Source organism: Ursus americanus, chromosome 27 (genome assembly GCF_024610735.1).
Source record: "Ursus americanus isolate L20-20 chromosome 27, mUrsAme1.1.p, whole genome shotgun sequence".
In the NCBI taxonomy this organism is placed as follows: Eukaryota; Metazoa; Chordata; class Mammalia; order Carnivora; family Ursidae; genus Ursus; species Ursus americanus.
In genome coordinates, this window is record NC_142153.1 from 6,778,784 (window position 1) to 6,806,187 (window position 27,404).

A 27,404-nucleotide genomic window follows, 5' to 3' on the forward strand; every position below is an offset into this window, starting at 1 on the left:
AGTTAATAGGGCACCAACATTAGTTAATTTCCTCTCTCATGTTGGCCCAATTTTCATAAATATACTCTCAGCTGAGAGGAGTAAGATTCAAAATACTAGGAATTGGATTTAAACGTGACTTAGAATCAACATATCACCCCTTGTTGAAGTCCAGAAAAAGGACTGCATGGAGGAGAACAGATGGTTGTGTTTAAGGCACTAATTTCTGCTAGATTCCTAATTCAGCAAAGAAGAAAGGAACCAGCAGCCGCAGCCTCCCCTTGGCTGCTAGTTTTGTCATGTAAGCCAGAAACAACTGCACTGGGCTGTTGAGGAGCTGAAGACAGCTAAACCCTCTTTTTAAAAAATAATAATCATAATTTTTATACCTGTATTCATCAGTTTTCAAATTTTTAGTACATTTATATGAAACAGAAAATTAGCAGGTGAAAAGAAGTAGGGCGGGCTTACTTGAAATCTAGTTAAAAGCAGGTGGCAGGAGGGAAGAGGCTGTGATGGTGCTGCATGTCGTGTGGTGCCTGATAATGCTAGGATGAAGATGGTGTTATTTTCCTTGGATGAGAAAATGTCCAGCCTGAATGCACGATTACACTGGCTTAATACTTCTCAGTAGTCTTGGGCTGACGTTATATATGCATATTTATCTGTGGGTTGACTTTTGAGAAGAGATTCTGAATCAAATTAGATTGTCAAGAATGATGAGGGTAAGGAAAAGATTATAGAATAGTATCTGTTAGAGAAAGACAAGCAGAATGGAGTTTGACAGTTCTGTTTCCTTTGCTTTAATTTCAATCTTCAGACAGCAGGACTAATTAATACACTGTGTAATCAAATCAAGAAGCATTGGACATCTATTGTATATCTTGCCTTGCGAGAATGTAGAAAATTCATACCTTGCCCTTTGCCAGTCGTGGTGGTTTGGGACTACATGAGCTATGTTGGAGCTATTAGATATGTATGAGATATGCTGGAGAGTATTTTATGAATTGCTTAAATGAAAACAATAAAGAGGCTAAAATACATGATAAAGACAATGAGAGCTGTGAGGGTTTAGAATAGGATGAAATTAGTGTCTGGGGCAACTGGGGAAATGTTCATAGAGGGATCAGTCTTGGAACAGATATAAAAGGGTTGTTACTTGTAAGTGTAGTGGGAGGTATTGTGTATCTCAGGAATTGAGAAGACAATCAGCAAACATACAGAAATAGGAAGAAATATGCATTTTGTGATCTTATGATAGTAGGGGGAAATTATCCTATTGGTATGGCATTGTAGTTAAGGCAGTCTCTGAAATCAAAAACTGGCTCAAATTCCTGCTCTACACACCCTACTAGTTGTGCAACCTTGTTCAAGCTAAATTTAATTTAACATCAAGTACAGAGGGATAAGTTAATTAATCACATTCAGGGTTTGTAATGCATTCTCAAAATTGGTCTATGCAAGGTGCGTCTCCTGTTTACTTATTTATGTACTTTTATGCCCACATACTAGGAAGGACTTGACCTTGGCCAAGGCAGCTCTCCTTAGCTGAGAGGTACCCACAAAGGGTTGACAGCTGAAGGGTGTGTGCTGACAGCACTCCCAGTAGTAGGGGCAACAAATTCCCCATTGAAGAGGGTCTGAGTAGTGCATCTCCCTGTCCATCAAAATGGCTAAGCTCGCCTACGAGTTCTAATGGTCTATTGATTCCTTCAATTGTTCTAGATAGATGTTTTTGTTAGTATTTGCAAACAATGAATTTTAGCTCTTTCCTTCATATTCTCAGACCTTCTTCCCTCCCTCCTTCCCTCCCTCGCTTCCTCCCTTCCTCCCTCCCTCCCTCCCTTCCTTCCTTCCTTCCTTCCTTCCTTCCTTCCTTCCTTCCTTCCTTCCTTCCTTCTTTCCTTTTTTTTCTGTTTCTTTCTTTTTTTCCCTAGTGGTATTAATAAGTTTCTAGTGTTGTGTTCAGCAGCAACAGTGACGGTGGTCATATTTTTCTTGTTACTAGTCTTTAAAGGAATATAATCAAAATTTTTTCATTAAATTTAGTAGTTGTTGTAGATTCTTCATATGAACTATTGGAAAAAAGAATATTCTTATCTTTCCCCAGTTTACTAAGCTTTGTAAAAAGTATAGATGATGGATTTTACCATATGATTTTTCTGCATTGTTGAGGTATGATTTTTCTCTTCCTTTAGTCTATCAATGTGGTAAATAACATTGATTTTTTTTAATGTTGTGCCGTGCTTGCACTTCTTAGATAATACCTGATGGATTGTGACACATTACTTTTTAAAAAACACAGTGTTGTGTTGAGTTCATTAATTTTACCTAAAGGTTTTGACATCTACATTTAAAAAAATGTAATAGACTTTTTTTTTAGAACAGTTTTAGGTTTACAGCAAAATTGAGAGGAAGGTACAGAGTTCACAGTATACACCCTGTCCCAAACAAGCACAGCCTCCCTCATTATCAACATCCCCTACAATATTGGTGCATCTGTGCATCAGTTGGTAAACCTACACTGATACACCATAACCACCCAAGTCCATAGTTAACCTTAGTGTAACATCCTTGGTATTGTACATTCCATGGGTCTGGACAAATGTATAATTATATATATCCATCATTATAATATCATAGAGTATTTTCACTGTCCTAAAAGTCCTTTGTGTCCTATCTGTTCATTCCTCTCTCTCCCTAAGCCCTGGTGAGTGCTGATCTTTTTAGTTTCTCCATGGTTTTTCCTTCCCCGGAAGGTCACATAGTTGGACTCATACAGTATGTAGCCTTTTCATACAGGGTCCTTTCACTTAGTAATATATATTAAAGTTTCCTCCATGTCTTTTCATGATTTGACAGCCCATTTCTTTGTACGACAGCCCATTGTCAGATGCATGACAATTTATCCATCCACCTATGGAAAGACATCTCAAAACCTGTTTCCAGAGTGCCTGGGTGGCCCAGTTGGTTGAGTGTCTGACTCCTGATTTTGGCTCAGGTCATGATCTCAGGGTTGTGAGATCAAGCCCAGGGTCAGGCTCTGTACTGGGTGTGGAGCAGCTTGGGATTCTCTCCCTCTACTTCTTCCTCTGTCCCTCCCTCCACCCCTGCTTGTGTGCACTCTCTCTTTCTCTAAAAATAAATAAAATGTTTTAAAAAACTTTGCTTCCAAATTTTGACAATTATGAATAAAGCTTCTATAAACATCCACATGACGGTTTTTGTGTGGACATAAGTTTTCAATTTAAAAAAATCAGGACTTTTTTTCTGCTTAACAGAGGAAAAAAGGTTGATCCATATGGAACTGCCAATATTTGATCATTTTTTCACTTACAAAAACATCAGTTTCATACAGCTCAGTGTTCATGAATGTGGTATATTACATTGATCGATCTTCATCTGTTATACCTAACATCTCACATGGTTGTGGTGTGTAATCCTACTATCTTACACTTTCGCTTTTTATTTTTTTATGATTTTATGTTTTTGTTTCATTTTGGTAATATCTTCTCAACTCCTTAAAATATTTATTAATGTTATTTTAAATTTTTGGTTGGTATATTCCAATATCTTTGCTTCACTTGGTTTTGTACTTGCTTGAAAGAGCACTGGTGTCCCAGATAAACATGGGAACTTGCAAAGGGAGCTAGACCCAGGAGGAAAGTTGATAACTTCTTTTTGGAAGTATTGAATTTGGCTAGGATAGTAGGATGACTAAAGGAATGTTCTGAAGGCAGTTAAGAAGGGCATGGACATTGGGAAGGAGAAGGAAAGAGGAATTGTGAGAAATGAAAACTGGCAGTCACAGAGTCTGAGAGCTGGGAGATGTCAGAGCAGTGCCTCTGCCCAAAGCTGACTTGTTTCAAACTCTGCACTTCTCAGCCTCCTCCTGCTGGTCTTGGAAGAAGAGTCTTGAGACTGACTGGTTCTTTTTGAGTTTGTCTTTCACAGAAGTGCAATCCAGCTGAAGCTGGAGATAGCTCTTTTAGTCTGTTTCCTTTTTCTTTCAAGGTGAGCTTAGCAGCCATAGAAGGGGAAGGGAGAAGATAATAGAAAAGTGGAAAGCGAAGATGTGGATTTCAAAAATCCACTTGCCTTCTAAGTATTTAGGGAGCAGCTGAAAATCCTAATTTCAGTTCCCCACCCTAGCAAATTTTTACAAAGTCTGACACCTTCTTTTTGAAAAATCCTACGATTCTGAATCAGGTGGCCCAAAGACCAAACTTTGAGAAGGAATGGAAGGAAAATGACCACTTCAGGTCTAATCCATTTGCAGAGGGGCAGGCTATGAGGTGGGACCTAGGAATTCCTGCACTCTCCTCTTTGTTATATCACCAAGAGGGGGTGCTCTGCATTCCACTGCATCTGGAAATGTAAACTCCTGCTATGTCTATCTCTTGTCCCTCTAGCTGCGGGCAAGGAGTGACCATAGGGACTCTGGGAACATCTGGGACGTATATATTGAATAGAATTGCCTTCTACTGAACACGTGTATCTCTCTGAACCACCGACTAGAGAGGATGGATTATTTCAGAAATTCCCAATTTTTCTTTAATCATGCTATCAGTTCAAAGCAACCAGAAAACAGACTAAAATCAGGGACTTCCAATGAAAATCAGGTGGTGGTGGATCAACAGGTGATAGCAGGGTTGCAGCTGGCAGCCATGTGCATGTTTCCCCTTAGGGTCTGTAGGATAGTATTAAACAACTATTGCTGGGAAAATTAAATATGCTTCAGGTTATTTGACTCTGTTTGGGGATTACTAAAAAAACAAAAAACAAAAAACTTTTGTTTCTTGGTCATTAGGTGAATCAAAGCTACCAGTCACTAGCAGCACACCCAGACCTTTCCAAATTCAGCAGCAGTGAGGATTTCCACCTCTGCCCCAATTCAGTGGGTTAATTTCATGTGCAAAAATTTAGCTCAAACATTGTGGGAAACAGTAGGGTGGGGAGAAATGGATATGTCATTCTGTGAATATTATTTTACACTGAGAAATGTTCCTAATAAATTTGCTGATTCCTTTTTTTGACATTATATTCATTTCAAGTACACCAGAGGAACCTGACTTTAAAATATAAAGCTATAAAACTTTTTTTGTCAGTTAGGGAATCTCTTTGTCAGGCAGATATTCTACTGTTTTGTTAGTCCATTAAAATTCTTTTTCTTTTCTTTCTTTCTTTCTTTCTTTCTTTCTTTCTTTCTTTCTTTCTTTTTCTTTCCTTCTTTTTTTCTTTCTTTCTTCCTTTCTTTATTTCTTTTTCTTCTTTCTTTTTTTTTTTTTTACTTTTGCTGTGTTTACACTGAGACCTAATTGAGTTCATGTTATATTTATTTCAGCTTTGTTGAGGTGTAATTGACAAATAAATTTATAAGATATTTAAAGTGTACATCATGCTGATTTGATGTACTTATACATTGTGAAGGGATTTTCTCCCACCTAGTTAATTAATCTATCACCTCACATATTATACATATATATAATGTATATATAAATACATATAACTAATAATGTGTATTATGTATAAATATAATATACAAACATAATATATAACTATACATACAACTACAGTATATACATATAATATATATAAAAACATTTAAGTTCTACTCCTTTATCAAATTTCAATTATGCCATACATTGTTATAAATGTATACAGAATATACAGTGGAGAAAGGATAATCTCTTTAATAAATGGTGTTTGGAACACTGGACAGCCACATGCAAGAGAATGAAATTGGGTCCCTATCATATACCATACACAAAAATCAACTCAAAATGGAGTAAAGACTTGAATACAAGACCTGAAACTGTAGAACTCCTGGAAGAAAACATAGAGGATAAGCTCCCTGACACTGGTGTTGGCAAAAACTTTGTTTGTTTGTTTGTTTGTGTGTGTGTGTGTGTGTGTGTGTGTTTTGTTTTGTTTTGTTTTGGATTTGACACCAAAAGGAAAGGCAACAAAAGCAAAAATAAGCAAGTGGGACTATAAAACAAAAACAAACTATAGAACAAAAAGTTTCTTCTCACCTGGCTATGTAAATAGTTAACAAGCATTTACAGAGAGACTGTTGTGTGCAGAACTTTTAAAGGTGCATTGTAGGGATGGATCAGAATTATAAAAATAACAAGAAATTGAGTTTTCAGTCATAAAAACAGAGTTCTACTTGAGAATAATTTTAGGGTACATGCCAAAGAGTATAAAATATTAGGGTAAAAAGAGAATCCAATGTGAAAATGTTAGACAGTGTAAAGAGGCCAGATGTGTGCCTTCCTTCTGCTGCCCTTATTGTCGTTGTCTGGGTGATTGTCCTGCTTTTCTCAGCTAGTCCTCCATTTCATGAGGGCAGAGACTCTATCTTACCTTGGTTTCTCCCCAGACTAAACCTTACTCCAAACAGGTGGAAACTACACTAGTGTCTGTCCATGGTAGTGGTGGGGTTAATCTTGGAGGACTTCCCACAGTGATGTTTTTATAAGGTGCTAAAATTTTTCTCATTCCAGACATGAATTTTATATGGGAAACCAAGAGACCTTGGGAAATGATAGCCCAAGATTGGCTCATGTTCCTTATGCTTTCACATTTCAGAAGGATTTTATAGCTTTGTTGCTTCAAATCACTCAGTCTTCCCTGACTTTAATTACTGATCACACTGGCTTTATTTTTCTCCTCATCTCTAACTTTAACTTCTTTACAAAGGGCTTCTGGGGAAATATCATTTTTTCCCCAAACAGCAAAAGAGAGGTCTAGATGAGGTATACCATATTATTTATCCTCCAGTGTTTTCTTATTTTTCATGTGATTCTGCTTAAAATGTGCAGACATCATGGAGACATATTTAGCTCTATCCTCACACCACAAAAAAATGGTTCTTCCGCACTTCGGTGGTAAAATAATTTTTTGAGTTGCAAGACTTTGATTTAAAATTGTAATGCATTGATGTAGTCACTTGTGTAGGCAGACAGAAGTACAGATTTAATGCAAACATGTTTTTACACAGTCATGAATATTGCACATCCCACTATATACACTTTTCTCCAACAAAAATTAATTTTTCCTAATGCTTGTTTAAGATAGGCATTCTCATTTCAAATGCTCTTCAAAAAATATTTCAGAAAAAATGAAATGACATAATGCTAGAAACTTTGCTTTTGAAAAATGAACTGACTACTGTATATAAGAAGAAAGTCTCCGAGAAAGCATTTAGTTGAGAGGATGGCACATGTCTCAGTCAGCTCAGGCTGCTATAACAAAATACTATAGAATGGTTTAACAACAGATATTTACTTTCTCATAGTTATGGAGACTAGAAGTTTAAGAGTGAGGTGCCAGTAGGGTTGGTTTTTGGTAGTGTCTCTCCTTGGCTTACAGAAAGGCTGCCTTCTTGCTGTGTCCTCACAAGGCCTTTAATCTGTGCATATGGAAAGAAGAGCTCCCTGGTGTCTCTTCCTCATCTTAAAAGGACACCATTCCTACTGAATTAAGGCTCTACCTTTCTGACCCCATCAACTTTAATTAACTCTGTAAGGGCCCTATCTTGATATACAATAACATTGAGGATTAAGGCTTCAGTATGAATTTTGGGAGGGACATAGTTCAGTCTATACAGCACAAATGCCCAAGATACAATAAGTAAAAACTAAGAGACATATTACCCTAGGCTACAACAGCTTACATATTTGACCACAGTTAAATGAGACTTTACCAAGCCAGCATCTGGTGAATGGGGAATTCTTGGCAACAGTGGAGGAATTGACTCTGTCCTTTCCCAAACCTCCTCTACCTCAATAAGCTGGATCTGTATGTGCCATGGTGTCCTTGGCAATATGACTTACTCTGAATCTTGACTTTTGTACCAGTTGCAGCAATTCCTTAGTTTCTTCGGTTTATGCTTCATGCACAATCTTCATCAATTTACCTGCTGAGAGTTTTCCTCCAATGTGCACACTCAGCAAAATGTCTGCAGTAGTTGTTGCTTAGAACTCTCTTTGGTCTGCAGGCTCAGTGCTTCTCTCTAACCTGCACTGCAGCAATGGGGTACAGAGATGGAAACATGATTGATGGGTTTGATTTCATTTTAGAATGGAAGGGAATGTGTAACAATTAAGTACATACCACTTTCAAACTGTTGTTTTAATTAATCAAGGGTCTTGGGCTCTTGTTCTGGTTTGCCTCATTCTTTCATCCAGGCCTTTAGTCACTCAACTGAAAAACCTTTTTTGAGCACTATGTGTGATAGTTGAAGGGGAAACAACAATGAACAAAATAGATATAATCTCCATTCTCTGAGAATTTATAAGTTGTGGGATCTTGAGCAAGTCTCTTGATCTTTTTGAGACTTATTATACTCATATTAAGGTAGGACTATTACAACTGTAAATCATGAGTGCTGAAGTTAATCTTTAAAACTGTGATTCCCCCCCCCCATTACTGGAATGATTAGATCTCTTAAAGAATTTGGAAAATTAAAAAAAAAAACATACAAAAAATCAACAAACTGAAAAGGCAACCTACTGAATGGGAGAAGATATTTGCATATGATATATCCAATAAGGGCTTAATATCCAAAATATACGAAGAAGTTCTACAAGTCAACAACAAACCCTTCTACCCACAAATAATCCAATTAAAAACTGGGCAGAACACATGAATAGACATTTTTCCAAAGAAGACATACAGATGGCAAACACATGAAAAGATGCTCAACATCACTAATCATGAGGGAAATGCAAATTAAAGTCACAATGAGATATCACTTTACATCTGTCAGAAAGACTGGAATCAAACAGACAAGACATAACAAATTTTGGTGATGATGTGGGAAAAAAAGGAGCACTCATGCACTGTTGTGGAAATGTAAACTGGTGTAGCCACTGTGGAAAACTGTATGGAGTTTCTTCAAATGATTAAAAATAGAATTACCATATGATCCAGTAATTCCACTACTGGATATTTACCCAAAGCAAATGAAAAAAACTAATTTAAAAAGATGTATGCCACGCTATGTTTATTGCACCATTATTTACAATGGCCAAGATATGGAAGCAACCCAATTGTCCACTGATAGATAAATGGATAAAGAAGATGCTATACTGTAATAGATAGGCAAAAAGTAGAGAAAGGAATCCAAGCATATCACTATAGAATGCCATCAAACCACAAGGGAAGAGAGCAGGAGAAGAAAAGAACACAGAACTACAAAAACAACCATAAGATAAGTAACAAAATGTCAATAAGTACTTACCTAGCAATAATTACTTTAAATGTAATTGGACTAAATGCTCCAGTCAAGACATAGGGTGATTGAATGGATGCAAAAACAAAACAAAACAAGAGATTGATTTCAGACCTAAAGACTATGCAGATTGAAAGTGAAGAAATGGAAAAACATTTACCATGCAAATGGAAATTAAAAGAAAGCAAGGGTAGCAATACTTATATTGGACAAAATGGGCTTTATTCTTTTTTTATTATTGTTATGTTATGTTAGTCACCATACAGTACATCATTAGCTTTTGATGTGGTGTTCCATGATTCATTGCTTGTAACACCCAGTGCTCCATGCAATATGTGCCCTCCTTAATACCCATCGCTGGGCTAACCCATCCTCCCACCCCCCTCCCCTCCAAAGCCATCAGATTGTTTCCCAGAATCCATAGTCTCTCAAGGTTCATCTCCTCCTCTGATCTCCACCTCCTTTCATTTTTCCCTTCCGTCTCCTAATGGTTTCACTTATTTGTGGAACATAAGGAATAGTATGGAGGACATTACAAAATGGACTTTAAAACAAAGACTGTAACAAGAGACCAACAAGGACACGACTTTATGATAGAGAACAATCCAACAAGGGGAATAACAATTGTAAATATTTATGTACTCAACATCGGAGCACCTCAATACGTAAAGCAACAATTAACAGACACAAAGGAAGAAACTGACAGTAATTCAGTAATATTGGGGGGACTTTTAACACCTCACTTACATCAATGGATAGATCATACAGACAGAAAATCAAGAAGGAAATAGTGACTTTGAATGACACATGGAACCAGATGTACCTAACAGATATATTAAGATTATTTCATCCAAAAATAGCAAAATACATATTCTTTTCAAGTGCACATGGAACATTCTCCAGAATAGATCACATGTTAGGCTGCAAATCAACTCTCAATAAATTTATTTATTTATTTAATAATAATATTTTTTATTATATTATGTTAGTCACCATACAGTACATCCCTAGTTTTTGATGTAAAGTTCCATGATTCATTAGTTGCGTATAACACCCAGTGCACCATGCAATACGTGCCCTCCTTACTACCCATCACCAGCCTATCCCATTCCCCCACCCCCCTCCCCTCTGAAGCCCTCAGTTTGTTTCTCAGAGTCCATAGTCTCTCATGCTTCATTCCCCCTTCTGATTACCCCCCATTTCTTTATCCCTTTCTTCTCCTACAATCTTCCTAGTTCTTATGTTCCATAGATGAGAGAAACCATATGATAATTGTCTTTCTCTGCTTGACTTATTTCACTTAGCATTATCTCCTCCAGTGCCGTCCATGTTGCAGCAAATGTTGAGAATTTGTTCTTTCTGATAGCTGAGTAATATTCCATTGTATATATGGACCACATCTTCTTAATCCAGTCATCTGTTGAAGGGCATCTCGGCTCCTTCCACGATTTAGCTATTGTGGACAATGCTGCTATGAACGTTGGGGTGCATATGGCCCTTCTCGTCACTATGTCTGTATCTTTGGGGTAGATACCCAGTAGTGCAATGACTGGATCATAGGGTAGCTCAATTTTTAACTTTTTAAGGGACCTCCACACTGTTTTCCAAAGTGGCTGTACCAACTTGCATTCCCACCAACAATGTAGGAGGGATCCCCTTTCTCCACATCCTCTCCAACAATTGTTGTTTCTTGCCTTGTCAATTTTTGCCATTCTTACTGGTATAAGGTGGTATCTTAGTGTGGTTTTGATTTGAATTTCCCTGATGGCTAATGATTTTGAACTTTTTTTCATGTGTCTGTTAGCCATTTGTATGTCTTCATTGGAAAAGTGTCTGTTCATATCTTCTGCCAGTTTTATGATTTGTTTATATGTTTCTTGTGTATTGAGTTTGAGAAGTTCTTTGTAGATCTTGGATACCAGTCTTTTTATCTGTAGTGTCATTTGCAAATACCTTCTCCCATTCCATGAGCTGCCTCTTAGTTTTATTGACTGTTTCCTTGGCTGTGCAAAAGCTTTTTATCTTGATGAAGTCCCACAAGTTCATTTTATCTTTTGTTTTTCTTGCCTTTGGAGATGTGTCATGAAAAAAGTTGCTGTGGCCAATGTCATAGAGGTTGCTGCCTATGTTCTCCTCTAGGATTTTGATGGATTCCTGTCTCACATCGAGGTCTTTCATCCATTTGGAGTTTATCTTTGTGTATGGTGTGAGAGAGTGGTCAAGTTTCATTCTTTTGCATGTAGCTGTCCAATTTTCCCAGCACCATTTATTGAAGAGACTGTCTTTTTCCACTGGATGTTTTTTTCCTGCTTTGTCAAAGATTAGTTGCCCAAAGAGCCGAGGGTCCATTTCTGGGTTCTCTATTCTGTTCCATTGGTCTATGTGTCTGTTTTTGTGCCAGTACTATGCTGTCTTTGTGATCACAGCTTTGTAGTACAGCTTGAAATCCAGCAGTGTGATGCCCCCAACTTTGTTTTCCTTTTCAACAATTCCTTGGCTATTCGGGGCCTTTTCTGGTTCCACACAAATTTAAGGGCTGTTTTTTCCAGTTCTTTGAAAAATGTCTTTGGTATTTTGATCAGGATGGCATTGAAAGTATAGATTGCTCTGGGTAGCATAGACGTTTTAACTATGTTAATTCTTCCGATCCATGAGCATGGAATATTTTTCCATCTTTTTGTGTCTTCTTCAATGTCTTTCAAGAGTGATTTGTAGTTTCTAGAATATAGATCCTTTACGTCTCTGGTTAAGTCTCAATAAATTTAAAAAAGATTAAAATGCTATCACCTTTTTTGACCACAATGGTAAGAAACCAGAAACCAATCACAAGACAAAAATCTGGAAAGAACACAAATACATGGAGACATTAAAAAACATGGTACTGAACAATGAATGGGTCAACCAAGAAATCAAAGAGGAAATTAAAAAAACATACATGGAGACAAATGAAAATGAAAACACAGCAGTCCAAAATCTTTGGGATGCAGCCAATCTGTTCTAAGACGGAAGATTAAAGCAATACAGGCCTACCTCAGGAAAGCAAAAAAAAAAAAAAAAAAAAAAAAAAACCTGAAGTAAATAACCTAACATTACATCTAAAGGAGCTAGGAAAAGAACAAACCAAGTCCAGAGTCAGTAGAAGGAAGGGAATAATGAGGATTAAAACAAATAAATGAAACAAAACTAAACAACAACAACAAAACAATAGAACAGATCAATAAAACCAGGAGCTTATTCTTAGCCAGACTCATCAAGAAAAGAAGAGAGAAAGCACAGATAAATAAAATCAGAACTGAAGGAGGAGAAATAAGAACTGACACCACACAAATAAAAAGATTATAAAAGAATATAATGAAAAACTATGTGCTTACAAATTGGACAACCTAGAAGAAATGGATAAATTCCTAGAAACATAAAACTTTCCAGAACTGAATCAGGAAGAAATAAAAAAAAAGTTGAACGGACGAATCACTAGCAATGAAATTGAATCAGTAATAAAAAAATTGCCAACAAACAGAAGCCCAGGAACAGATGGCTTCACAGGTTAATTCTACCAAACACTTAAAGAAGAGTTAATACCTATTTTTCTCAACTATTTCAAAAAATAGAGGAGGAAAGATAGTTTCTAAATTTATTCTATGAGGCCAGAATTACTCTGATAAAGACACTACACAAAAGGAAAACTATAGGCCAATATTCCTGATGAACATAGATGCAAAAATCCTCAACAAAATATTAGCAAACCTAATCTAATAATACGTTAAAAAAAATCATTCTCTATGATCAGATGAAACGTATTCCAGGGATGCAAGGGTAGTTCCATATTCACAAATCAATCAGTATATAACATCACATTAACAAGGAAAAGGATAAAAACCATATGATCATCTCAATAGATACAGAATAAAGCACTTGACAAAGTACAACATCCATTCATGATAAAAATTCTCAATAAAGTAGTGTTAGAGGGAACATACTTCAACATAATAAAGGCCATATAGGAAAACTCACAGCTAATATCATTCTCAGTGGTGAAAAACAGAGCTTTTTCTCTAAGATTAGGAACGAGACAAGGATGACCATTTTCATCACTTTCATTTAACATAGTACTGGAAGTCCAAGCCACAGCAATCAGACAAGAGAAAGAAAAGCATCCGAATTGGTAAGAAAGAAGTAAAATTTTCATTATTTGCAGATGATATATGCAGAAAACTGTAAAGACTCTGCCAAAAAATTACTGGAACTGATGAACGAATCTGGTAAAGTCATAGGGTACAAAATTAATATACAGAAATCTGTTGCATTTCTCTACACCAATAATGAAGTTGCTGAAAGAGAATTTAAAAACCAATCCCATTGACAATAGCACCATAAAGAATAAAATAAGTAGGAATAAACTTAATCAAGGAGGTGAATGACCTATATTCCAAAAACTTTAAGACATGGATGAAACAAACAGAAGTCACAAACAAATGGAAAGATATTCCATACTCATGAATTCGAAGAACTGATATTGTTAAAATGTGCATACCATCCAAAGCAATCTACAGATTTAATGCAGTCCCTATCAAAATACCAACAACATTTTTCATAGAACTAGAACAAATAATCCTAAAATTTGTATGAAACTACAAAAGGCCCTAAATAGCCAGAGCAATATAGAAAAAGAAAAGCAAAAGTGGAGTTATCACAATCCCAGATGTCAAGATATATTACAAAGCTATAGTAATCAAAACAATATGGTACTGGCACAAAAATAGACATATAGATCAAATAGATCAATAGAACAGAATAGAGAGTCCAGAAATAAGCCCATGTGTTTATGGTCAATTCATCTATAATAAAGGAGGCAAGAATATGCAATGGGAAAGAGACAATGTCTTCAACAAATGGTGTTGGGAAAACTGGGCAGCTACACGCAAAAGAATGAAACAGGACCACTTTCTTATACCATACACAATAAACTCAAAATGGCTTAAAAACCTAACTGTGAGACCTGAAACCATAAAATTCCTAGAAGAAAACATAGGCAATAATTTCTTTGACATTTTTCTAGAGCTGTCTCCTCTGGCAAGGGAAACAAAAGCAAAATTAAACTATTTGGACTACAACAAAATAGAAACTTTTGCACAGTAAAGGAAACCATCAAAAGACAAAAAGGTAACCTACTGAATGGAAGAAGATATTTGCAAATGATATATCCAATAAGGGGTTAATATCTAAAATATACAAAGAAGTTCTGCAAGTCAACACCAAAAACCCCCAAATAATCCAATTAAAAAATAGGTAGAGGTCATGAACAGACATTTTTCCAAAGAAGACATAGGGATGGAAAACAAGTGAAAAGATGCACAGCATCACTAATCATCAGGGAAATGCAAGTTAAAACTGCAGTGAGATATCATTTTATGCCTGTCAGAATGAAGATAAGAAATAATAAATGTTGGCAAGGATGTGGAAAAAAAGGAACCATCATGCACTGTTGCTGGGAATTCAAATTGGTGCAGCCATTGTGGAAAATAGTATAGAGGTTCCTCAAAAAAATTAAAAATAGAATTACCATATGATGCAATAATTCCACTGCTGGGTATTCACTCAAAGAAAATGAAAACACTAATTTGAAACTTTACATGCACCCCTATTTATTGCAGTACTTTTTACGGTAGTCAAGATAGGGAAGCAACCCAAGTGTCCATCAATAGATGAATGGATAAAGAAGATGTGGCATATATATATACACACACAATACAATAAATAGATAAAGAGGATTAGGATTATACTCATCTTGGTGAGTACGGAGATTATAGTGTACACCTGAAACTAATATAACTTTGTATGTTAATTATATGTGAATAAAAAAGGAAGATGGTGTGTGTGTGTGTGTGTGTTTGTGTGTGTGTAATGGAATACTACTCAGCCATAAAAAAGAATGCTATCTTGCCATTGCAACGATATGGATGGCGCTAGAGGATATAATACTAAGGGAAGTATGTCAGGTGGAAAAAACAAATACCATATGATTCCATTTATATGTGGAATGTGAAAAACAAAACAAATTAACAAACAAAAAAGTAGAAACAGACCCATAAATATAGAGAAGAAACTGGTGGTTGCCAGACCAGGAGGGGGCAGTGTGATGGGCAAAATGGGTGAAGGGGAGTGGGAGTATAGGCTCCTAGATATGGTATAAATAAGTCATGCAGGTAAAAGCTATCACATAGGGAATATAGTCAATGGTATTGTAATAGTGTCATATGGTGACAGAAAAAAGATTTCAAAGCATACATAAGAAAAATTGAGATCACCTGTGATCCGTGATAAACAATGTTACCCCTTTGGTATGTTTCTCCCTAGACTTTTTCTATGTCTATGTGCACATGTACTATCTATATCTATATCTATCTACATCTATATCTCTATATATATTTTGTTTGTTTAAAAAATTTTGCATCATTTATGTTCTTGTTTGAAAGTGACTTTTTTCTTGATATTATTTCATAGATTTTTAAAATGTCATCGATATTATTAATAAACTTGATGGCAGTTTTGGTAATCTATCATATAGATATAATATTTATCCCTCTTAGGATACTTTATTTTCTCAATTTCACTATTATAAATAAATGGCAATACCTGTTTGTGCTTCCTTAAAATCAATTCATAGGAGTAGAATTGTTGAATTGAACAATTTTTTCTGTTTTGAATATATATTGCAAAATTTCTATCCTGGAAGCTTATATCAATTTACATGCCTAGTAACTATGTACAAGAATCTTCATTTTCCTGTATCTTCACTAATATAGGTATGCTTATTTTGTAAATATTGTCTACTTAGTGGCACAAAATATTTTTTAGTTTAAAAATTATAAGGTAGAATTTGGATGAACTTGTCGTATGTCGTTTAGCTATTTGCTTTTTGCAATTCCTATTTATATCTTTTGCCTATTTTAATATTTTTTAATAAATTTGTTAGAGTACTATATCTTTGGCATTAAACCATTTTATTTTACATATGGCAAATATTTCTCCTACTTTATGGTTTATATCTTACATGTATTTCAGATTAAAAAATACCTATTTTTTAAAGCTACTATCAGTCCTTCTTTTGCTTTGTTGTTTAGAAAACTTTCCAATGACAAAGTTATATATATATATATATATTTCTAGTTTTCTCTTTGGTTCCAAATTATTGGGTCTGTTTTGGGACTTTTTATTCTATTCTATTGTATTCTATTTGTCCATTTGTTCTGATCTTTCATATGTAATATCTCCAGTATCATTTTCCCCACTTCTTTATCCTATTCCTCTGCATTCTAGAAAGTGTCTCTATGTTGACTTCCACACTGATCTGCAGTGTTGATTCTGCTCTTGTACTGATGTAAAAGACCTTCGAAATGAAACCATATTTTTAATGTCCTTTCTTTATTAACTCAGGCAGTATATCTTTATTTCAGTCAGCTGTCTTATCTCATCTTTTAGCTTTTACCCTCAGTCTGTATTTTCTTGAATTAAATGAAGTATGTGCCATTTAAAATGTATTTCTATTTTTTGTAGGAAATATTTTGCAAATGATTGCTTTATGTCTTTTCGTTGAGAGTTTTCCGAAGTCTTCTTTTCTGTTATAGAAGCTTTTCCTAGGTGCCACTGATTCTTGGCAGAACAGAGTTCCTAGTGTGTAAGGATTGGCCTTTGATCCTTTCATGGTACATCTGAAAGCTTGCAGGATCTTCTGATCTGATCCATTTGTAGGACCATTTCAGTAGCCCATGTAGGAGGCCTGGAACCTGGGTCCTTGGACACTTCCAGCAGAGGACATTTATTTCTTCCCCACTGGGGCTGTTTCTCTTCTGAGCCCATCTTCCACTCTAAGCATAGGGAGTTTCTGTATCCAGCCTCCTTCCTGTGATAATAAGGAGAGATACGTCACTCTGGAAAAGAGTCTCAGTCATCAGAGGGGATCTCCAACATTTGTGGTTTTCTCTTTTTTTAAATTTGCACTTTACCTTGACTTCCTAGTGATGTTGTGCCCCGGCTTTTCCAGGGCTCAGACCTGAGGCCCTCAACCTGGGAGTGTAAAGTGGGGTTGTGCCAGGGTGCCTTCTTCTTCCTGCGAGGTGGAGTCCCCATTTCCCATCCACGAGTCATTCTTGGGTAGCTGGGGAGTTAGACCCTTGGTGTTTGTTGTCCTTCCCTAAATCGGCTCTTCTTCACCCTAGAATGAGTAGAAAGAGCTCAAAATTGGTGGCATGTGAGAATGACTCTTTTGTAATTATCAGTCTGTTTCAGGTTTTCCCTTTTCCTTATAGTCTGCCTTATTTTAGCTGGTTTCTGGAAGAGGTATAATTAGATACCTAAGATGAAATAAAACGGTTAAGACTTAACTAGGAAATCAGGAATGGATCTTAAAGCTTATTTGAAATAACACCTCTCCTGCTAGCCTCACAAATGTGACTTGAGGATAAAATGAGATGGTAAATGTCAAAGGGGTTTGAATGCTCTTTGGAACATTATGCAAATACTAAGTTACTTTGTTATCTTCACATTTTATGAGACCAGAAACCAGTAGCCTTGTTGGAAGCAAATTTAAGTTGTGAATTTTTTAAGGGTATGTGATAATGGAAGATGGCTATTTAGGTGAAGCACAAAGCCATTCTATTTCGATGTGGTCCACCCCCTTCTTTCACACAATACATCTGAAATAGAGGTTTGTCTTGTTCTTTATCCCCCCAAAGTGAAGGCTGGCCTAAATTTCCTCTTTAGACTATTTCTTGGAGTGCCAGGAGATTGTTTCAGCCGAAGAAACTAATCTGCAGATAGGTCTGCCCCCTGCACAATGCCCAGCATCAGGGGCAAAGGCTTTAATTAAAATGGAAGAGTTGGTAATTTCTGGCCTATCTGGGAAGCTTAAAGTTGATGTGGTTTGAATGAAAGTAATGACTTTTGCTTAAAATGCAAATATTAATGCAAGAGCCAGGGACTGACTTTCGGTGCAAGCCAGAGAGATTGTAATTTCTTTTTCATGGTTTTTCCCTTAAAGAAATGGCCCTTTTCTTCCCTGAAACCCTGTAATATATACATTTAACATGTAAGGTACTTTTTTCTTCTTACATTTCCTTTCAGTTGGCAATTTGCCTTTTTAAACTCTTAAAAGGAGTGCATATTTTAGGTATTAGTAAATCTTTGAAAAAATCATGGGGATTTGTTTTTGTTCATATTTATTTGGATGACATTAATGCATTTCAGAAGTGGCTTTCCCTCCAGTTTGGTTGTCTGGGTGGCATTTGCCCACTGTGCCCATAATCTTCATTTATACACAGGAAGTGGAATGACCACATTGTGAAGAGGACACATACTTACTGTGGCATGTACATGTACCAAAATAAAATTTTTAAAGTTAAAGTAATGTGTATTGCTCTTGGGTTAAGTGAGCTTATCGAATCACCAAGTATTGTAGTGAAAAAAATGTAATGCATTTTGACTGTTGGTAAGACATTAACAAGGGTAGATGGAAATGTGGTCAACTATATCCATATATGAACATGTGAGTATAAACAGATTCCAGATCAGTGTGTATTTTACTAATTACAATCATTATGAGTAGAAAGTAGACTTATTGAGGAACTACAATGGCTTGAGCATTGTGAAGTTATTACTTTCATGGTAAGGGAAAATTTGTTGTAGAAATAAAGAATGAGAATCATTCATACTTTCTCTACCCTAATAAATTATGCTTGTTTTTCTTTTTCTTTTTCACTTCTTATTGATATGCTTACAAATATTTATAGAATCTTAATCACAGTACACAAGCAATTTTTGTTTTACCATTTTTTTATTCAGCATTCATTATGTAGAAAGCACTTTTTCAATTTCCAACTGAACATAAGGGCATCCAGCGGCTGCTCTAACCAGCCTCTTGTTCAACATGTAACTGCCTCCCTGATTTGCTGTTCCTAGTTAGGTAATGCTGCAAAGAACATCTTTGCTCAAATCTAAGTTTAACTCTTTGTGGGAAGGTTTTGTTTGTTTGTTTGTTTGCTTTTAGAATAAATTAGAAAGAGTGAGGTTACCATGCCAAAGTTCAAGCAATTTCTGGTAGGTAAGGGGTTGAGTGGAGCCTGTTGGATGAAGATGCTGTGGGTGACTCAGTGAGTTCCACCTTGAGGAAGAGGTGAGGATGCCAGGAAGAAAGGAGAGGATTCACTAGCCAAGCTGCATCCTGATGTTGAAGGCCCCAGGGCCGAGGCAGGAGAGTTGTAGGGCACCTGGGAACAATCTGCTAACAACCTCTTTCTCCTTGACAACCGACATCATTTGGAAGTGGCTTTGGGTTTGAATCAGTCTAACTGGAAGGATATGGCTCCACAATCCTGTCACTGAGAAGTAGACTGTCTTCTGGGTTTTTAGGTCCTGTCCTCAGTGAGGGTGGGCCTGTGGGTGGGGAAAGCATTGGGTCCAGCCCTGGCAGCCAGGGAAAAGCAGCAGGAGGACAGAGGCAACAGGGAAGCAGCTAAATGATTAACTAGAATGCCTCCACCATCATTCCAGAATGAGGTGGGATTTTCCAAAGCTATTTTCTTCACCCATACACAAGGGCACAGGCAGAACCTGGAGGGCTGTCAGTCCTTCCACCAAAACTGGAGGCTGGGAAAACTGAGGGAGAAAAACAGGTCTTTAATGAACAAAATCCCTAATAAGGCTCAGATCCCAACATCTCTCATCACTAATGGCTTCACAGCAGAGCTTACCCTATACTTCCCTTTTCTTTTCAGCTACAAGATTTGTCAAACTGCAATTAAATAACCCAGTGAACTCCGCCTATGCTGGAAAGAGTCTTTTTGAGAAAGAAATGTAATATTTTAGCAAAGAGAAAATCCAACCACAAAACAGGCCACATTATGAGATTTCCAATTTTGCCACGATTTTGTTCTCTAGGAATTCAGGGCTTTGAGCAGATCGATGGTGTTGGGTACTGTGATCCATTCTTCTATGGAAACAAATGCAACAGTGAAAGTCCACTTCAGCCACATTTGAGCTCACACTGGTATTGCTTTGTCTTTTTACTAAATTACCTGTCACTGAGTTCCCCAGCCCAGCCTCTGTGACCACATTCAGAATCTTGCAGGTTTTTAAATGTTCTTTTTTTCTTTTTTTGACTGTAGCAGTATTCTTAACTTTTCCACTACCCCTTGCCTCCAAAAAACCAACAAAACTAGAAAATGTATACAGATTTTAGTAATCAACATAGTTCTCTGCAAAAAAAAAAAAAAAAAAAAAAAACCAACAACAAAAAACCTGCACTAGTCTGCACTGCATCATTCTCAAAAACATGCAGAAGCTGAACTGTGCTGTTGAAATGATCTGGCACAGGTCCATAGAGGTCTCTATTTCACGTCCTACCAATCTCACAGGCAAACAAGGCTCCAGGTAACCCTGGATTACAACTTACAATGCAACCTAGAAATGGCTACAAATACATTTCAAAATCACACTTCAGTACTTTTACACATCTGTAATATCTTTCATGTTCCATTAGCACTTTTAAACCCATTTAAAGTCCTTGAAAGTGTTCAAGGACTGTTTAGAAGCATGTTTTTTAGAAGTAAAATAAAGGAATGAAAAAAGTGATAAAGAAGGAAAACCAGGCAGAGGGAGTTACATCATATCCTGTAAACAAGTTGCAATTTGCTGTGTGTTCTCTGAAAATCACTTTGCCTTTGTCACTAATCCATGAAGGCAAGCCATCACGCAGGAGTTTGGCTGGTCCCCAACTGTAAGTAAAGGCAAAGTGGAACCAAGGCCTGGAGAAGAAGGAAATACGCCCTGAGCAAAGGAAGGGGTTAGGGGATCAGAATTAGGTAGCTATGGATTCAAGGAGAATTCCTATCCTAGCACTGTAGATTCCGAGTTCAGGATTGGTGCCCTCACTGGTGAGACACGTTAAGCATTATGTGGATTGCAATTTTTCATACACACTGCCTCATTTGATTCTCACGGCAACCCTAATAAATATTATGTTCATTTTGTACACAGTGAAAATGAGACTCAATTTAGGTATAAACAAATTAGACTGACTTGCTCAGTATCACACAGCCAGAGAGCAGCGGAGCTGCGCTTGGGTTCTGAACTTGTGACTGTTTGTGCTCTTTTCACTCAGCCATCCTCAGGTGGCAACTTGGAAGTTAGCACTGCCGTATTCTTTAAAGGGGAGGGAAGTTCAGATGGGCTCTCAGTTGAGCCGAGCAAAGGAGTAGAAGAAAGATGGAAGTAGGATGCGATCAATTTTTCCATGCTGGGCATGGACCCATCAATACAGGCAGAAACCCAGAGTCCTGCTATTTCTGCAGGCGGTGGGGCTTTATTGTTTAACTGCTCTGCCTGTTTGCCTGCAGTTTGGGCTCTGATCAGTCCTCAGACTTGCATTTGATATCTTTTGTTTGCTCGTGATATCCAACTCTGGAAAATCTCTTTTGATAGCTCATTAGTGAGGCTCCAACATGGGACAACTAGACTGAGACTTCTGTTGGAGATGCTATGCATGCCAGCTCCCAGGGGGCATTGTCTGTCCTCAGCTCCTATGGGCAGGGCAGCAGGAGTGTGAGACAAGGCAGGGGACCCAGCCTTCTATGACAGTCGATCCTTGTATTGTTCTCTCTCTGACCTGTTCTTATTTTGAGGACAATTAAATATATTACTCACTCCAAGCTTAAACATCCCAATGCTTTTACCTTTCTTCTTTTATTGTCTTTTCTAATTCTGAAATAATGTTTTCTTTATAACTTCGAGCAAGTCACTTAACCTATCTGAATCTTCAACCCACATAATTCTCAGGAGCATGTGGAAATGTTTTTAATCAAAGTACTACTTTGCATTTGCAGTCACTGGCTATGTTTCCAAGGATTTAAAATGCCTTCTCTTTCATAGTATCTGCTTCTGCTTTTCCTTCCCAGAGTCGAAAACATGCAAGCAAAGTCCGACTGTATTACATGCTTCACCCCAGGGATGGTGGGTGTCCTGCCAAGAGGCTCCGGTCAGAAAATGTGAGTATCTGGCACCATCTGATATCCTTAGATGGTCTGTTCAGTTTGCCAAGAACTCTGTAGGCCTGGGAAGTAAAGTCATGTCCACCTTAGCAGGAAAGCTAAGGGAGTAGAAATAGTTCTCTTTAAATACTCCAGAAAATATTACACGTAAGCAATCTTTTTCCTTTTTCCTGCCCAAACATGTCGGTATGCTTCTGGGGGACTTTGTGATGATTCTGTGCCAGGGCAGAGCAGAGAAAGAATGTACAGAGAGGACAGAGAGCAGCTGGGTGAGGAGAGTCAGGAGCCATCAGAAGAAAAAGAGTAGGAAGGACAGCCTAAGGAGAAACCCTGTCAGAAATACTTTGCTGTTTACATATTTTAGTTTTCCTTTGGTGTATAAAACTAAATGACAGTTTATTCATTTATAATAAAAACTGTGCACATCTTGCAAATAAAAATACTCAGGGTTTTTGATCAGTGTGCCTCTCCCTGAGGGAATAGTCACTTGGGAAGAAAATGACAATTAGAAAGTTGTTTTGAGGATGTAAAATCAGAGCAAAGGGTTTACTTCAGCCAGGCCAAGGCAGGGACTGATAAAATAAATATTCCTTCCTCCCAGCAGGGGTTACTTTTCCTAATGAGTGGAATATTCATGTCCATCCATTGCAGAGGTCCTCTGTGATAAACACTGCAGATTAAACAAAAATCGCTTGTCCTTTGAGTTCTGAGGAGGCTGCAGGCATAGAATTTATACCTTATGCTCTCGCTTGTGCTTGTGATCCCTTTCTCCTTCTGCTGCCGGAGAGATGGCGGTATTCTTTTCTTATTAAAAATTAATATATGATCATTGAAGAAACTTGACAAGAACTGTGCTTGCGTGTTCTTCACAGGAGAAAAAGAGAGAACAAGAGAACTGCTTATGACCACAGGTAGTGAGCATCAGGGCTGGTGTTAGTGAATTCCAAGCACACCTCTTATATCACAGACGAGCTGTTCATACACAGACTAATCTGGAACAAGGTGGAGCTGTCTTGACCGCCTTGGTGAGAAGCATTTAGACCTTATTAGAGGCAAAAGATGTCACAAAAACTTTTCAAGCTGCTAAGAAATGGGACCGAGACTAGTTCTGTCAGCTCTTAGCCTTATGACCTTAGGCAAATAATTGATCTCTCTGAACTTGTTTCTTCAATCAGGCCATCATAATCATACTTCCTTACTGGGTTTTGTGAGGTGCACTGTTACATGCCAAATACTGAGGAAAGAAAGATGAATAAGGTACAGACTGGCCTTAAAGAAACTCAGAGTTGAGTGAGGGACATAAACATTGCATAAAAAACCAGCTATAATCCCACAGTGTAGGTGTTTATTTAACATTCTGCACAAAGCTCCATGGAGACCAAGGGCAAGTTGATCCATGCCAGGACAAGTCACTCAGGGATGGTGTTACTGAGAGTTGGCATTTGAGCTGGGGGTCTTTGGGCTTGAATGGATTGTACCAGTTGGAGGAGGTGGGAGCAGACAGGTGCATTCTTGGGTGCATTCCTATCAAAAGAACTTATTAAGCCCCAGGAGAGTTGGCCTGAGCCAGTTTTTATGTAATTTCAGAATCCTGTAGCTACAGCAGAGTCCTACTTTCCATCAGGTATCTATTAGCAGAGAGAACAGAATTAGTTCCTTTTCCCTGAAATCATCCAGTGATGATGCCCATGTCCCTTCATTCAGTAGCCATTTTGTGTCTTATCATAATAGTCAAAAACAATAGGGTTCACAGACATTTGGCAATTAGCCCTTTGAACACAGATTTTTTTCTATCTACTCAAGTTCTAATCATGAATATTGTACTTATTTATGTCTGAGCTCCTAGGGAGGGCTTGACTGGGCAGACAGAAAGGGGGCACTGGGACTCATACTGGTGTTACTCCAGGACATGGTCTTGGCCATTCTGGTCACATCCATGATTTACTCCACTCAGGCTCTGGTTCTGCCACTCACATTGGGGACAGTTTATGGAGGGAAGATGTTTGGATTTTTAGAGTAAGAAGTATTTGTGAAGAATCTTTACCAAAGAACCCTTTGAGAACTTTTGCTTCTGGTGTATCCTGGAATTTATTCTATAAGAATAAATCAGTAAGCAAGAAAAGAAACACAATGAACTTACTTTTTAAAAGAAAAATAAAGATTTTATTTATTTATTTGGAGAGGGAGAGAGAGAATCTCAAGCAGACTCTGTGCTGAGTGCAGGGCCTGACTTGGGGCTCGATCTCATGACCCTGAGATCATGACCTGAACCTAAATCAAGAGTTGGACATTTAACTGACTGAGTCATCCAGGCACCCCCATAATGAACTTACTTTTTGAAAGAGATAGTTGATGCTTTTATTAGGATATGTGTACACTTCATAGGTGAATACATCATTTGCCTTAGGCATTATGACATACCAGATACAGCATGGAAGCCAGTCCCTCATTAGGGCTGTGAAAGTTGATGTCGGTAATTTTTTGGCCAACTTTCTTTTGTATAGACTCATACCTAAGGGTTGGAAGACTGAATATACAAATAGACAATGGCCAGCCTTATATATATATCTAGAGGGAGAGAGAACTTTGATACACATGAAACTAAGGTAACATTGGGTTTCGACTATACTTTAACTAAAAAGACATTTAAAAAAATAAAGAAAAATAGAACTTTGACCCACAACCTATAACAACCAGCCTTGGAAACCAACCCATTAATGTAAAGTAACCAGCCAAGGAAGCCTAAGTTAAATTTGTAGGAAGTCAGACCACTATCTCTATGAACAATCCAGGAGGCCAAACAAAAACCCCTGAAACAATAGGCCCCAAATGGTCTGGACTTGGTTAATACCCGATAGCTTTCCTAATTTTTGTCCCTGCTTCCAACTTGGAATCAACCAAAGAACGTCAAATATGCACCCCTACCCATCACGTAGGGGTGTGCACTTCTAGTTTGTCTACCTGCAGCTTTCACATATGAACAGCCTCCAATCAGGGCACACCTGAGGTCTCCCCTTTATTGTGTTACAAAGCTGTCTTACTGAATCTTGCCTGTGAGCCTTCTCCAAATGCATGTAATGGTGGCTAACACCCTGGCTATGGGAAGCTCTGCATAAATAGCTTTTCTTTTTCTCATTTAGTTTGTCTTTGTTTATTTCCATGGGGTTGTAAAATGGGGATAAAAATAACATCTAATGTATGGTTTTATCACAAGGCCCAAATGACATAACTCATTTATTCAGGACTTAGTTTTCAAAGGTCCTTCTCCAGTTGTTATTATTATTGCTCCCCTTTCCACCAATACCCTGTGTTCTTAGAAGAATATAATGCTCTGCTCCACTTGCCTCTCCATTTTTGCCCATCCTCCCCACTGCTCTGCTTCCAGGGGGCTGTGACAGGTTTGTATCCCAGTCTTACCTGACTGAGAACAGTTTCATGGCTGCCCTGAATACCCAACAAGGTGAATGACTTCTGAAAACAGAGAAAACTTGTTGCTAAGTTTCCATGCCCTGACTATGCATGAACCTGGGGCCCACACTGTTTCCCAAAACTGATGGGGCTGATAGGTAATGGCAGCCATTCCTCCCTCCCCACTTCTTAGCCTTCTGGGGATACATAGTAACTCCAAATATACATCCAGATGAATGGAAGTGCCTATGATTATTCCCAAGATCTACTGTCATTTCTACTCTAGGTCATTTGACTTTCTTGTTTCTCAAAAACATAAAATTCATTTCTGTCTCCTATGCTGGCATTCCCAGCTTTTTAAATTCCCCCCTTCATATGCTTTACTCTTTAGAATACTCATCTGGATCTTCTATGTTTTTTTCCCTGAAACTTTAGAATGAGACATTTTCCTCCCGAGGCCACAGAGGAAAATTAAATGTGAAATAAATTGTTATAGTTGATTGCCTTAGAGAAATTTTCTGTAATCTTGTGAGCATTAGAGCCAAAAAGGACTTTAGGGAACATCTAGTTCATTGAACGTCTCGGGTTTTCAAGATACTTTTTAGTATCTTCTCACCTGCTTAGGGAAAAAGAAATGTCTACCTAAGAAACAACATTTTTAAGTAAAAAGATGATTTAGCTTTATTTTTATTCTGTAAGGATAAGTAACTGCCAACAAAAATCACCAATCAGTATTAAGTAAATAGTGTTTTTACATGGAGTTAATAGAATTCCTTCTAAGTGGAGAAACTTGACATTTGGTTAGTGTGATCAAGCTTATTACTTTTAAATACTTACATGATTTCCTATAGATCTGGAATATTCAGCAGAGCTGGAGAACCTCCAGGACCACTTTCATGGGTCCCTAAAATCCTGTATTTCAGGCCTGGAGGACTCTATCTAATCTAACCTCATCTTGTGACAAAAGTGAAAATAAGGCCCAAAGAAGTATCGTGACTTGCCCAAATTGGTCAGGCCTGAGATTGAGACCCTCCTTTCTCCCCTAAGTTCTATTCCTATGCTTCTCCCACATATCTTGAAATTGTATCTTATATTTAGGCATTGAAGCCATTGCTGGGTCCAGAGCCAGAGAGCACTGCTGTTCCGGGGCAAAGTAATAATAGCTGGTACTTAGCAGGCACTTCCCACTTACATTCTAAATGCTTTACATACATTAACACATTTAATCTTCACTCCTGTGTAGGGTAGAAACTATCATTATCCCCACTTTACAGAAAAGCAAACTGAAATAGAGAAATTAAGTCACTTGACTCTGGTTCCACCACTGGTAAGTGGCAGAGACAAGGCTGGGGAAATATAAAAGAAAACCAAAGAAAATTCCTCTGGTACTGCAGACTAGCTCACCATGTCACATCCTGAGATAGGTAGCAAGCATCTAGTAAGTACTAGGGGTACAAAGAGAAAGGACACAACCCTTCCCCAACAGAGATCGGGATCTAGTTGGGGGGCGGTGTCCAGTGTGCAGTCATGTCTTCAAATACAGTGTGAGGGCTGTACAAGTGCTACCATAGACATCTCCCAGGGCATCATCTGGCACATGGGAGGGGTCCCCAACCTCTCCTGGTAGGATGGGGCTGGACAAAGCTGCCTGGAGAAAGTGGCGCTGAACTGATTCTTGCGGGATACACGTGGGTGAGCCCAGGGTATAAGGGTGGCAAAGTGCTCTTCTTCTTTTT

General features: G+C 37.7%; 1 protein-coding gene across 1 annotated transcript in view; it reads left to right on the forward strand.

Annotated features, from left to right (window-relative positions):
- Positions 1-27,404, forward strand: part of ZMAT4 (zinc finger matrin-type 4) — a 344,133-nt gene that overhangs the window by 101,946 nt on the left and 214,783 nt on the right. The window contains exon 3 of the mRNA XM_045779181.2: positions 22,168-22,257. Within this exon, the coding sequence (XP_045635137.2) occupies positions 22,168-22,257 (90 nt within the window). The remainder of the gene's footprint in view (positions 1-22,167; positions 22,258-27,404) is intronic.